Source organism: Salmo salar, chromosome ssa20 (genome assembly GCF_905237065.1).
Source record: "Salmo salar chromosome ssa20, Ssal_v3.1, whole genome shotgun sequence".
Classification (NCBI taxonomy): domain Eukaryota; kingdom Metazoa; phylum Chordata; class Actinopteri; order Salmoniformes; family Salmonidae; genus Salmo; species Salmo salar.
Genome location: NC_059461.1, coordinates 30,501,724 through 30,515,343, shown reverse-complemented (window position 1 = coordinate 30,515,343; position 13,620 = coordinate 30,501,724). Strand labels below are relative to the sequence as shown.

Genomic DNA, 13,620 nt, shown 5'->3' with positions numbered 1-13,620 from the left:
CAGTACAGATTGCAGAGGTCTTGAAAAAGAAGGGTCAACACTGCAAATATTGACTCTTTGCATCAACTTCATGTAATTGTCAATAAAAGCCTTTGACACTTATGAAATCCTTGTAATTATACTTTAGTATTCCATAGTAACATCTGACAAAAATATCTAAAGACACTGAAGCAGCAAACTAAGCGGAAATTAATTTGTGTCATTCTCAACTTTTGGCCACAACTGTACAGTGCAGCAAAGCCTGTTTGAATACTCCCAAGTTCGGTCATTATATATATATATATATAGAGAGTTAAGGTCAGACTATCATGTTTTTTATGGTGGTAAAGCAGTCATGAATTGCATAACTTCATGAAAAAAATGAATTCATGAAACCAAGATTATCTCAGGGCTCCCTCACACAACAACCATGAGTCAGACATCTGACAAAGTATATTTTTCAACCTATCCATGACAACCAAGCACAAACTGTAGGGCTGACCATCTGTACTTTCTAGTGCATAGAACACACCTCAACAGGTACTTGTATCACCTGTTTTATGTATGAACATCAACTATACCTGTTACCGCTTATTAAATATGTACATTTCAGCAAAACAAACAATTTCACTGATCACCAGCTTTCATGTTCATATAAAAGGCATGATGAAGGTAGTCCAGGGACTGAGTCTGAGGTGTCTTGCTGCATTCCTGTGAGAGTAGATATCAATCACATGACTCTTAGATGTGATCTCAATCCATAAAAGCTTCCAGTTTCTGTTCTTTAAAGAACACTGGAGGTTTAACTGGATAGGTTTCCACCATATTGCGCTCCTGCACAAAGTCCTCAGCTATAGTCTAATCGTCTACTGTCCGGTTAGGAAAAATGGATCCCAGCAGAGTTGAATGCGTGGAGAAGTCTGGACAGAAGACAGATTATGAACGTTATGACATGAAAAATCTAAAATAAACCAAGTTAACATTAAAGGAAAGAAAACTGCAAACATAAGTAGAATAGTCCAGCTCCACTTACACCATGAAGTCATCTATGTCCATGCTCCTGGCTCGCTTCTCACTAAACTCCGCCTCCTGCAGAACACTCTCAATCTTCTTGGTGATGCTGAAGTCTGCTGGGATTTCCTGTTCCAGAAACAAACAAATGTAATGACTCATGTTAACTAGTAATAAATCACCCAACCACATCCAGAATGTGAAAATACAGACTGCAGAAGTAGAATATTGGTGTGTGTGTGCTTACCACGCTGTGTACTGAACAGTGAATCCTGTAGTTCTTCTCCAACAGCCGCTCAACTGCAGTGGACCTGGAAAGAACCATCTTCAGTCTATAGCTTGTCACATAACCATTTAAGGCTGACAGGATATGACCAATAATGATTTGAATATGCTTTGTTTTGGTACTCACTTGAAACCTGCGTTGAGGGTTTTGTTTTTCCTCACAAATGCAATTCTGACGAGACCATCCCATTCCTGTTGGAGGCAAGATTACATACCCGATTACAAGAACTACTGTGCAGCAGAACATTTTAACTCCTAGCTTTCCCATGTAGGTGACAGTGAACCATGTCTCTTATACAATCACCTTCACAGAACTAACACTTACCTGGAAGTTAACCGGAGGTGGTGGGTTCTTAGGCTCTATTCTGACAACACTCGACTCCACTTTAGGAGGAGGACGGAAGTTATTCTTCCCCACCTGAGCAAGAGACAAATGAAAATTAAGAATGAAGTAACGGTAGTAACATAGCTGAGAAACAACAGTCCGCATGCACAATGCCAGTTTCATGGCTGAGTCAATGGTTGTCCCAAAATGTAAATGGCATCCTATTCCCTATTATATAGTGCACTACTTTTGACCAGGCTATTTGGGACGCAAGCAAGAGATCCCACTGACCTTCATGAGGTGGTCTACTCGAGCCAGCAGCTGAGTGTTGATGGACAGCCTGCAGTACAGCTTGTCTCCAGGCTTGGCAACCAGACGCATGGCAAACTCTCTCTGGAACATCAGCACTGCACATCTGACAAGACATAAAATCAAACGGTTTTAGCCATTGTTTAAGTTGTTGCACTTTATGAGGATAGCTTGCGAGTAAGCATGTCATTGTACCGTGTACACTACACTGTATCCTGTGCATATGGCAAATACACTTTGATTTGGCCAAATCCCAACTTGAGGTCCATGCACATCACTCAAATGTCCCTAAATATCTCACATTGATAATAATGCATGATTTACACAACAGTCTGGTCTACCCATGCCTGTTTGAAGTTCACATTTGTCCCCCAAGTGTACTAATGGATGTGAAGAAAAAACATCAGACAGTATCAGGGGAGTTTTTCAGCTCTGGAACCAGCCAGCTTCTCTTGTCTCTTACCTAAAGAAAGGCCTGTGCAGAAGTAACTTGAAGACAAAAGGTGATGAAATCTGCAAAACAACAATGAAACAGATGTTTCTGTAGGTATGTATTATTGTCAGAATTATGTTACTGAACTGGGTAAGTGTTGGTTACTGAGGGTGATGAGTTTTACCTGGTAAGGTAAATTGGCAACACAGACATCAAAGAAAGGCAGCTCTGTTTTCAGGACATCCCCCACTAAGATCTGTAGTTTAGTTTGCATGGGCCTATTACAGACAATGAACACAGATGTCCTTATCACACTTTCAACTTATACTCCCCTTTTAAGGAATTGTAAATGTATCTCACTAGCTAAGTTATGGCAAGTACTCACGTGCACTGCACTCTCTTCTGGAGCTCAGCAACCAGCCTACCGTCCAACTCACAGGCCACTACCTTCAGACAAGGGGAAGATGAAAGTAACAATAAGTACCAGAAGCCTCAAATAAGCCTTTAGCTACAAACATTCACTGCCAGTAAGAACACATCTCTCACCTTTTTGGCTTTCTCAAGCAGTTTGACAGTCATGTTTCCTGTGCCAGGACCCACCTCCAACACCACATCTGTCGGCCTGAGAGCAGCCTGCCAACATGGATATCGGAAAATATGTCAGTGAGCCGTCCTATCAATATCCTGTAATATTGACCAAAGGCATTTCTGTGCATGCTTATTAAAATTGTAGAAGGGGTGGTTGTGATCCTTGACCTTTACCAATGGTAAACAAAGTGGTTACAACCAGTACATTACCTTTTCAATGATTCCATTGACTACCAGTGGGTTTTTCAAGATGTGTTGACCAAGGCCAGTGTTGAACATCACCCCTAGAATACATTTACATTAAAAAAATGTTTTGTTCAACTACGCAAGTCAGTTAAGAACAAATTCTTATTTTACAATAACGGCCTACCCTAGGCCAAACTCTCCCCTAACCCGGACGACGCCCTATGGGACTCCCGATCACGGCCAGTTGTGATACAGCCTGGGATCGAACCAGGGTCTGAGATGCAGTGCCTTAGACCGCAACGCCACTCGGGACCCCTTATCATGATTCTTTTAACATAATGAACTAGCTAACTTAGCTAATATCTACCTAGCGTGATTTAGTAGATATTAACGCACGGTTAACAAATAAATCACGCCAGATCAATGATATTGTATATATATAGCCATAACAGACTGGCTAGCTAACGTTTGCTAAAAACGTATTTGCCACTGACTAGCTCCGACTCGCACTAAGCTACTGCGAACGTTAGCTGCTAGATACTAGATGCTGCTAGATACTCGAAACAGCTGAAACAAACCTTGGTTTTTAACCTGTTGGTGTTGTCTGGTTCTCGTTTCTGTCCTTACTTTTGGCATTTTTCAATCGACTGAGACACTCCTAAAGAAAACGAATTAATCAAAAATTGTTCCAGTCGCAAAAAATATTTTCGACACGTGCAAATAACCGAAATATCCTGACTTATGACGTCTGCAGGAAATGTGCTGCCGTGGTTAGAAATGGTAGAAACCGTTGCCGATTGGTGCGTACCGCCATCTACTGGCAGAGCCATACACCTGTGGTTTCATCATGCATCACATTTCTTTCCCATCATTTCACTAGAACATTTACCAGATTTCAAAACTGGTGAACAGCAGTTGTATTCATAAAAACACATGGTCAATACAAATATGCTTTTTATTGTAAAAACAACTAATGGTTTATTACAAAAATATGTCCAACTCTGATGCAGTGTATTATGCACTTTACTAAGCGCTCTTAACATCAGTTAATGTTATATCTCTCTCTCTCTCTCTCTCTCTCTCTTCCTTGATAACTGAACATATTATACATATAAACAATGTCACAGAAATGTTTCCCTTCCATGCAGAATGCTCATTCCTCAGAGATGGGAATGTCCTCCAGCGTCATGGCGATGTCTCTCAATTTGGGGTCGTCTCTCCAGTTCACTTTACTGGCAATGATGATCCCCTGGACAGAAAAAAAACATAGCATCATGAGTTCTGACATTAACAGAACAGGTAAAATGCTACCATCCTCTTGGTGTAACCGATGTGAAATGGCTAGTTAGTTTGCGGTGGTGCGCGCTAATAGCGTTTCAATCGGTGACGTCACTCGCTCTGAGACTTGAAGTAGGGTTGCCCCTTGCGTTGCAAGGACCGTGGCTCTTGTGGCGCGATGGGTAACGATGCTTCGGTGGGTGTCAGTTGTTGATGCGTGCAAGGGTCCTTGGTTCGAGCCCAGGTTGGGGCGAAGAGAGGGACGGAACCTACACTGTTACATTGGCACTAAGGCTCTGTCCCAATTAAATCTCCTTCTTCCCCAAGTGTGCACTTGTTCACTTCCCTTTACTGATTTGGAAGGAAATGACTGGTACAAGAAAGATCATGGACATTCCCACGAGTCCAAAGCTTTCAGATTTGTGAGAAGAAGTAATCAAGTGCACACTTCAGAAGAAAGGAGATATTATTGGGACACATCCTAGGAATAAAGAGCTGTATTCTTAAAGATATAACGAGCGCAATTTACCCGCAGGACATTCTGTGTGATGGTGGCCATCTTCTGGTACTTCTCCAGGTGAGACTGGCCTTTCTGCAGGACGTTTCTGTACTTCTCTGCCTCTGGGTGCTCCCTCTTCCTCTTCAGTTCATCCATCTCCTTCATCTTCTCATGAGTGAGACGCTTTAGATCTGCAGAAAAATAAAACATATGTCAAAGAATAAAATATGCTTGAGGGATTTTATTTTATTCATGTCACCTCTTCTCCTGAAATACAAGGCAAAGTACGAAAACATTCACTACAAAAGTAATTTTTAATCTTCATTCAAATTTAGTGAATTGTTACACCCTCATAAGAGTAGGTTCAAACAACACATTTGAACTTTCCTATACATCCTTGCAAAAGCAGTAATAGTGTGGGTGATGTAATACCTAGCCTCTGCTTTTTAAGGTCTGTGATTTGGTCCTGCAGCTCACATGATTCCTTTTGACAAAGCAAACAAGAGGTCAGAAAGGGCATTCCATAAATCTGCAACAATTGGTGACACCGCAGCAGAGCCAAGCCAATGACTGCACCGTTTTTCTGATGAAAACAATAAACATTCTGTTGTCATTTATAAAACGGTTGAATAACAATCACACCATCAGATTGTTGAAAACAGATGCACCCACCTGCTGAAGTGTCTTTATCTTTAAACAAAGGTCTAGGCTACAACTGGTCAGTCCCCTCATTGCTCTGGAATAAAAATATACAGGCCCCACACTACATCAAGTAGTGCTAAAAATATATAGTTACATGTTTTTAAATTGGTAACATTAGTTATGTACAGTATAGGCAGGTAAAGTGTAATAACAATGTCGGTAGGTAAACAACTGATAACTATTTGTGGTTTGTGTAATTTACATTTTTACAAACAATGCAAACAAATTCAACTCAATCCCAAAGTATATCAAAGGTAGTGTTAATATTTTTTTTCCTCAAAGGCCAGTTTAGGAGGAACTGCTATCAATAAGACAGGGTCTATTTCCTGGCACCCTATTTCCTATATAGTAAATTGGGCTCTGGTAAAGAGTAGTGGACTATATAGGGAATTGGGTGCCATTTGGGATGCAAACAGGCTGTTAAAATCTGCTCCTGTTGGACTTACACAGCCCCTGGATCACTCTGTTTCAGCTTCTCAGAGATGGCATGCCACACCTGCATCCTGACAAATACAACACAATGTATAATCAGTAAAAAAAAACATTTTTTTTTTTTTAAAGAAGTCCAAATGGAACTGATGCTCCAAACTTCTACTTAAAGGGTTTGCAAGCAACAAATTACTATTATCATAACTAATGCACTAGTAATTAATGGATTGAAAGACCATTATTTTACATATCAATACAGAAATGTGATAGTTACCTGTGTAAGGCCAATGTCTTGTTAAAATTAATGATTTTTGCTTCCTCCAAAGTATTAGCATAATCCAGCCTGTGGATTATCCAGAGACAAAGAAATACACATTTTCAAAATACGAGTTGAGAAAATATTCCTTTTGGTTATGGATAGGCCTACATGAGATGATATTGCAAACTAAAGACACTCACAAGTCTTTCTCAGCATCAGATGCACTGCAAGATCTTTTGCCTTTTCCTGTTAAAGAACATTTGAAATTGCTAAATAATAACAGTCTTATTGTCACATAGTATATCAGCATACCCAATTCAGTAATAAAGGTAATGTAATTTACCTGCTTGGAGCTTCACTGCCATCTCAAAACATTGATTTGACATCTGTTCTTTCATCCTGAGGGGAGAAACACTCATGAATGTAGAAATGAATACCAAGTCTTATTAAGAAGTATCAGCTCTAGTCATAGGTAACTGCCAAAATAAAGGAAACACCAACATAAAGTCTCTTATTAGGGCGTTGGGCCTCCACGAGTAAGAACAGCTTCAACGCACCTTGCCAGAAGATACCAACCATTCCGAGCTGCATTGAGATCGGAAAGCAGTCATGGTTACATTAAGAAACCGGCACGAGATATTGGTCGGGAAAGCGTACCTCAATGCAGGGATGGGATGCGCCACTGTGCTCAAAATTGTACCTTTATCCACACCGCGCAATCGAGAAGATCGAAAATACTGCTAATTTTCCAGGAAAACTGCCCTATTCGTCCTCATGCTGGAGTACAGTGGCATATCCCATCCCTGCATTGAGGCACGTTTCCAGACGAACCCCACCTGGATGGAAGTACCCGATTCAGTATACTTTGCATCACTCATTTACTCAAGTGTTTCCATTATTTTGGCAGTTACCTGTATTACATACTCTATGATAGATGGGTTTGCTGTTAAATAGTAATTCTGAATGATACATATTCATCTGAAAGTATTGCAGAATGATTGTATGATCTATAGATGAGAATTGTGGAAAAACCTTAGTATCTCTGCAGGTGAGCTGTCCTTCTGTCCATTGTCAACCGTAGGAGCCTGAAAACCATTTAATGCCACGGTCTCAAGACTTGAGGCAGGGGTCTCCAGTCTATCCAAGGGCTCCATGTTCAATTATTGCCTGGAAAATGAAATAGTGTCAGTCAGTGGATTCACCACCAACGTCAACAGAACCATAGAGAAGAACAATCAACTCAAGGAAAGGACATTTAGCTATGATTTTCTGTAATTTTTTAACTCTGCAATCACCTTTCCATCTAAGTCAGTGAAACCAGAAATGATCAGTGAAAGACTTTGATAAAGGCAAGCAGACAACCCCAGCTAACGTTAGCTAGCCAGCTAAATGACAGGAATGTCGGATAAGAACTTGAAAGCAACTAATTAATCAACACTAACTGAAATATAATATATTATACAGACATTTAAATAATACGTACCCTTTTCTTAGTTTTCAATACACAAACAATGTATGGATTCCTTTTAGCAGTTAACTAGCAAACCAATACAACATGTCTACTCAACTGAAGTGAGAAGTCTAATCCTATTGGACAAATCATTTTTAACAATTTCCGTAACAATATTTCCATTGGTTAAACGTCACGTCCTTTAAAATTCGACTCGGTGATAGGCTCTTGGTGCAATATTGAATATACCGCCAGGAAATTAAGACTAACCACGTGACCAAGTAATTATTCAGTAACCCCCCCCCCGCATTTTTCTAGGCGGAGTAAAAATAAATTACCGGTAGGTTATTCTCCTTTGCTAACCGCGTTTGTCATTGCCTATACTCTATAGTGATTATTTGAACATATAAAACAAGGTTAATTTTCAATGGACCCTACGTAGCTCTATGTGGTCAATGGGATTTGTCTGCTACCAGCATTTTGATCGATTAAGAGGATTTTCCTTGTGTTATTCTTAGAAATCAAGTTGGTGCAAGCAAAAGTCACGTTTGACAGTAATAGCCTGAGAAACTGACCTGAACGTTTACTGTTTTTTCGAATAATAAAGCCTATTTTCAGCTGACTGCATCTATACAAAGGTAAGAAATTCTGAAGGGTTTGGAGTCCGTACATAGATAATGTTTTATTCTGTATTTGACTCTGAATGTGACGGTGTTATCCGCCGGTGAACCGTTAGCTTTTTGACAGCTCACATTCGCATCCCATCCCTTCCATACCGTTGTTCTCAACCTATGGTTTCCATACAGTGGACTTGGTTATTTTCACATGACAAATGCTCTTTGGTACTTTTTAGGAACTGCGAATTGTTTTCAACCGGAAGAAGACCCGTGAGGTCATGGGGGGCAAAGTCAGTAGCAAAATGGCGACTGTTGGGCGGGTTGTACAGGTACGCTTGTCTAACTGGGTAATTTATCGCTCTGCAACCACTCTTGTCACTCAAGTGAGTACATTTAAAAGTTGAATAGCTAATGTAAGAAGTTACGGTTTCAAGGTCAGAAATCAGCGATATTTCTGGTTTTGCTGTGCATCCACAAAGCTAACGAGCAAGCTACCCGTGCTAATGCCCTTGTTGGTCTGCATGAAATTCCAAAAGGTTAGCATGTAGTATGTATATGAAAGTAAAAGTTGACTGACTAGCTCCACTCTAACTGGCATAAGTGTAACATGATTTATGTGGTTTGGCGTTGAACTAAGGCTATAAATAGCAAGTTCATTGATCAGTAGTTCTTCCTGTCAAAAGTGTTTACTCTAGTTAGCTAATTTACCTTGTCCAGTAGCTAGCTGGCTAGTTATGCAGTTTATTCAAAGTAATGATAAACATGTGTAGGCCTACAATACAATATGGCATTGTTTTCACTTCATAGCATTAAACAGTATATAGGACTGGCTGGCTGCAAAAGACAAGTGTGTCATAACTACTTTCATTTAAGTGGTTGATTTAATTTGTCTGGTTTCATTTGACTACCTTTCAGGCTGTGAAACCTCATGCTCCACTAATCAAGTTTCCCAACAGAGAGGGCGTACCCAGGCCGAATGGTGAGTAGCAACTTGTCAGTTTGATGTTGCACTAGCTATTGTTTTCTTTTTGTTAGTACTATACTAACCCTATTGAAGAGGACATTCCAGCCTTTGACTGTTCAGGGACACAGCTACTGTATGCTATTATGTTTTGTTCGTCAACATGTAGCCTATTGCATGTCAATGTGTTGGTTGCATGTTGATTAGTTGCATCAACTTGAACATGATAGGCAGTATGAATTGCGTCAAACAATGTTCTATTGTAATATTACTCTGTAGCTCTCCGCATTAAAAACATTTGTCCTCTATTGGTTTGACATTATGTTGGCAAACCTGGGTATTGTTTTGAGGTTCTTTTCAAATAAAAGGGGGAACACTGACTTTATTTTCCATTTTAGGAAGAGGTTCTTTTAGTCCTTTCCAATTTTGTTAAAGAAACAGTGCTATGAATGTGCTAATCAAAGCAAACCAGGAGCAATGAAAGTGATGAATTTAAAATAACATAAAACACAAAGGATGTTTAAAACAATAAAATCACTGCTTTAAAAGCTACATGAATATTGTTTAAAAACAAACAACCATTTCCTCTGTTTCAGTCCAAGAGGCTCTTAAAACATTAGCAGTCAGCTCTCCTAGTCCACCTCCACTTGTAGTGCCGCTGCCGTTATCAAGACCCCCAGGACCTTTCACTCGGCTCCCTGGAACCCCAGACAGCTTGGCCACAGTGAAGGAACTCCCCGAAAGATACCGCAGGAGAGCACTGGAAGCAGAAGAGATGGACTATATCCAGGTTAATGCCTATCTGTGGCATTATTATTGTTGATTTAAAAAAAAAAAAAAACAGGTTTATACAAATCATTTAGGGGGTGGTAACATACGGCTACACTCATGATATGATCTGTGCTTTGAATTCAGCCCATAGTGTTACAGAAGGCATCCCGGGTACACAAAGTGCATTAATTGTTACCTTAGTGTTGTAATACAGTAAAGATCTCACTTACCACCAAATCTTCTTCTGGTTTATTTTTCAGCGTGGTGGACCAGAGTGATGTTGAGTGACTCAGTGAATGCAACCAAGGTCCTTATCTGTGGAAATCATTTTCTTTGCCTCATTTTGTTCCTCAACAAGAGGACCTGCTGCAACACCTCATTAGATGTTATGCAGAGTAAAGATTTTATTCATGTTGAAATTGTACATATAAAGTTTATTTTTAAAGATGTGACTGTGTACATATTTTTTGCTTGATTCTAACTTAATTTCAATGGGTACATTTTAATTGTTCTTTAAGAAAAAAAGCCATTACCGTAAATCTTCCAATTATAATTATTTGTTCAGCACCCACCTCACTCAGTGCTCACTATTTTACACCTTCACTTAATTCAACCCTTGAAGGTTGACAGTATGTCTGTGTACCATTGACCAGCCTGTTCTCCCATCGCTACACTACATTGTCGATAGTTGCATATTTTTCTTCATTTCTATGACAAGGACCAGACTGAATTACGCCCCAGAACTGAAGAAAATGAAGGGCTCTTTTCTCATGGCCCAGACTAACATGGATTAATCTGGTGCAAGTCTTTTGGGGTACAGAGCAAGTAGGATACATAATGGAAGTGAATGGATTTTGTTTGATATTGGACATGAATGATTAAAATGGTTACTATGATATTGCCTGCGATTTTTCTTTTTAAATGTAAGATGGCATTTGTGCCACAGTGGGTAAACAATGGACCTTAATGCATGTGTACTCTTATACATGTTAATGTTCTAACATCTAACTTGGTTTTATGTCTGGTATTTAGAGAATTGAGACAGGAGCGTTCAGATATAAAATACACATTTATTGGATCTGACAATATATGTCAAACACCACACCCAAGGGAAATAGTCTAATATGAATGTCAAAAAGCTCAAATTTCAGTCTTCCAGCAAAGGAATTCACAACAGGGATAGTTCAGCTGACAGTACTGGTACCAGTTGTATTAGATGACTTACAAGATCATAATACATTAAAAAGACAGTCATTATCTTGAAGCTTTTCAAATGTTTTCAGTGTTCTCCAATACTATTTGTGCATTGATTGCCTCTCGCATATCAATGTGGTTAGTCTGCAACGGTCACAGGCCATTCAGAAATATGGATTTTCACATGTTCTTCTAAAACCCATAAGGGATAGCTGGAACACAGACAGCATATCACGTTTACACCACTATACACATCAACAATTCATTGGAATATTTACAGTAGGCCTACACGCACTGCCAAAAATGTCAACTTTGAGACCTGATTACTAGAACCTTTAATGTTAAACAGCATTACCTGGAATGAGTAGTTCTTACAACCAATACTGGAATATAAAAGTAACATTTCACTCATGATCCTACAACTGTTTTTCTTAAACTCAGTAATAATTTGAACAGTCAGTTATAAGATTTATAACAGCAGAGTCACTCAACACTGGTGAACTGACAACACCACCATCAAACACAAAGTCAGTCCTCAAAAGCAGGTAAGAAGTCAGCAATAGTATCCACTACATAGTCTGGTACAAAGCTCTGATTTGTGGAGTGATCACTGTCTCTGTACTCCTGGGCTGTCTTCATCTGAGAGATCCCTGTGAGTGTAAGCATGGTATCCAGGCCACAGTTGGCCCCAAACAGCATGTCTGTCTCCAGGCGGTCACCCACCATCAGGCACTGGGCTGGGTCCACTCTGAACTGGCTGGAGATGCACTCAAACATGAAGGGGCTGGGCTTGCCTATCACCATGGCCTTCCGACCTGTGGCCACTTCCAGTGCTGCTGTCAGACACCCAGAACCTGACAGAGAGAGATGGGGGTTGGAAATAGAGTACATGTTATTTATTTTTTCTCTAGCTCTGTTCCTCTCTTCCACACGCACACCAGTCGGTTAGTTTACTAGCTAGATTAGTTAGTGCACAGCATCGGTATTATACCTGGCAATATTCTTCCATCTTGCAGCGGGTGCCAGGGGTCCACATCAGTGGCCAAAAACAGACACTCTGGATCCCGCAAATAGCAGGAGGCTTTGGCCAATTTAAGGAAGGTAAACTTGTCATCATGTCCAACAAGGACCGCTTTGACATCCGAGGCCAATGCGCAGTTAAATATAGTGCCGTCTGGCGCGTCGTCGTCACCATCGAAAGGAATGCCAGCCTGTAACAGCTCATTACGCACTCCCTCTCCGCCGATGACAAACACCTTACCTTGCACCTTAGCGACATCTCTCAGGTAAAGCGCCGAACAATACGAGGAGCTGAATATCTGCTCTTGCATAACATCAGTAAAGCCCAAACGGTAGAACTTGTTCACGTAATTCTCACGTGGCCTAGTGCAATTGTTTGTAACGAAAAACACGTTTTTGCCGTGTTTGATCAAAGAACTCACCACCTTAGGGGCACCAGTTATTGCCTTTTCTCCGTGCCATATTACGCCATCGCAATCGAAAAGGAAGAAATCTTTTGCATTAAGCAGATTTCTTATTTGAGAGCCTCCAATCTTCCGACATCCCTTGAAGCCGAAGACGCGTGCGCCGGCCATTCTTAACGTTAGATATGCCAAAACCTACTGCAATGTCATAGGTTTCAACCACCATTTGACGTTTTATGTATCGATTACGTTGACATTTCATAATCAACAGAATAAACAATATTTAACCACGCCTTTCTGTAATGATAAACCAATGAAACTGCAGCGTTCGCATTGTATCCAACGTTGTTACAATGGGCGGATTCGATTATGCTCAGCCGCGGGGCACCGGGCCCGTCTCACATCAACGGGAAAAAACGGGGAGGGAGGGGGGCAGTTGTCAAATCGAACGGTAACCGGTGTGAAATGACTAGTTAGTTAGCAGGGTGCGCACTAATAACGTTTCAATCGGTGACGTCACTCGCTCTAAGACCTTGAAGTAGTTGTTCCCCATGCTCTGAAAGGGTTGTGGCTTTTGTGGAGCGATAGGTAACGATGCTTCGAGGGTATCAGTTGTTGAGGCGTGCAGAGGATCCCTGGTTCGAGCCCAGGTAGGGGTGAGGAGAGTGAGTGAAGGAAGACTGTTACATGTGACGCTCGGTCAATATGTCAACAAGGCAGCAACGGGCATCGTAATTTCTCATGAAATAAATGTTTGAGTTTTCTAAATATTTTTAATTGGGAAGACAATCACTTTTGCATAGATAAACACAGAATCCTACTAATTACTACACATGCTTAATTACGTCACTTTTGTTTTTAGACGATTTCGCCGTGGGCTTTGAACGGGTCACCTGGCTCACGCCCGGGAGGCAGCCCGG

At 40.6% G+C, this 13,620-nt stretch overlaps 4 protein-coding genes across 5 annotated transcripts; 1 reads left to right on the top strand and 3 right to left on the bottom strand.

Moving 5' to 3' along the window:
- Positions 1-299: 299 nt before the first annotated feature.
- On the bottom strand, positions 300-3,859 carry dimt1l (DIM1 dimethyladenosine transferase 1-like (S. cerevisiae)). Its single transcript, NM_001141559.1, has 12 exons — positions 3,695-3,859; positions 3,141-3,214; positions 2,889-2,975; positions 2,728-2,789; positions 2,527-2,620; positions 2,373-2,422; positions 1,892-2,015; positions 1,601-1,693; positions 1,403-1,467; positions 1,238-1,301; positions 1,013-1,119; positions 300-899 (listed from the first exon to the last, which is right to left on the bottom strand). The coding sequence occupies exons 1-12, from the start codon at positions 3,750-3,752 to the stop codon at positions 857-859; spliced, it is 921 nt and encodes a 306-aa protein (NP_001135031.1). The 5' UTR covers positions 3,753-3,859; the 3' UTR covers positions 300-856.
- Positions 3,860-4,058: 199 nt separating this feature from the next.
- cenph (centromere protein H) lies at positions 4,059-7,852 on the bottom strand. The gene is given in 10 exon segments (NM_001146471.1): positions 4,059-4,365; positions 4,924-5,084; positions 5,326-5,377; positions 5,566-5,629; positions 6,042-6,098; positions 6,299-6,367; positions 6,484-6,529; positions 6,627-6,682; positions 7,316-7,450; positions 7,767-7,852. Coding segments are annotated over 9 exon segments (723 nt in total). The 5' UTR covers positions 7,438-7,450; positions 7,767-7,852; the 3' UTR covers positions 4,059-4,269.
- A 192-nt stretch (positions 7,853-8,044) lies between these two features.
- kgd4 (alpha-ketoglutarate dehydrogenase subunit 4) lies at positions 8,045-10,531 on the top strand. 2 transcript variants are annotated; one of them, XM_045703191.1, is made up of 5 exons: positions 8,045-8,371; positions 8,587-8,679; positions 9,266-9,329; positions 9,908-10,101; positions 10,343-10,531. In XM_045703191.1, the coding sequence occupies exons 2-5, from the start codon at positions 8,629-8,631 to the stop codon at positions 10,358-10,360; spliced, it is 327 nt and encodes a 108-aa protein (XP_045559147.1). In that variant the 5' UTR covers positions 8,045-8,371; positions 8,587-8,628; the 3' UTR covers positions 10,361-10,531. The 2 variants fall into 2 exon arrangements, with proteins under 2 accessions (XP_045559147.1, XP_014016892.1); XM_014161417.2 differs by having other exon boundaries at positions 8,587-8,733.
- Positions 10,532-11,138: 607 nt separating this feature from the next.
- LOC106580405 (chronophin) lies at positions 11,139-13,072 on the bottom strand. The gene is made up of 2 exons (XM_014161416.2): positions 12,268-13,072; positions 11,139-12,130 (listed from the first exon to the last, which is right to left on the bottom strand). Exons 1-2 carry the CDS (start codon positions 12,869-12,871, stop codon positions 11,805-11,807), a joined length of 930 nt encoding a protein of 309 aa, XP_014016891.1. The 5' UTR covers positions 12,872-13,072; the 3' UTR covers positions 11,139-11,804.
- Positions 13,073-13,620: the final 548 nt, after the last annotated feature.

Excerpts from the sequence above, each read along its gene's own strand:
- dimt1l (NM_001141559.1), bottom strand. The coding sequence starts at position 3,752 with ATGCCAAAAGTAAGGACAGAAACGAGAACCAGACAACACCAACAGGTT. Across the intron at positions 2,976-3,140 it reads TCAATGGAATCATTGAAAAG|GCTGCTCTCAGGCCGACAGA; the intron begins GTAATGTACTGG and ends CCATGTTGGCAG. Across the intron at positions 2,621-2,727 it reads CAGAAGAGAGTGCAGTGCAC|GCCCATGCAAACTAAACTAC; the intron begins GTGAGTACTTGC and ends TGTCTGTAATAG.
- LOC106580405 (XM_014161416.2), bottom strand. The coding sequence starts at position 12,871 with ATGGCCGGCGCACGCGTCTTCGGCTTCAAGGGATGTCGGAAGATTGGA. Across the intron at positions 12,131-12,267 it reads AGATGGAAGAATATTGCCAG|GTTCTGGGTGTCTGACAGCA; the intron begins GTATAATACCGA and ends TCTCTCTGTCAG.
- kgd4 (XM_014161417.2), top strand. The coding sequence starts at position 8,629 with ATGGGGGGCAAAGTCAGTAGCAAAATGGCGACTGTTGGGCGGGTTGTA. Across the intron at positions 8,734-9,265 it reads CAACCACTCTTGTCACTCAA|GCTGTGAAACCTCATGCTCC; the intron begins GTGAGTACATTT and ends ACTACCTTTCAG. Across the intron at positions 9,330-9,907 it reads GGGCGTACCCAGGCCGAATG|TCCAAGAGGCTCTTAAAACA; the intron begins GTGAGTAGCAAC and ends CCTCTGTTTCAG.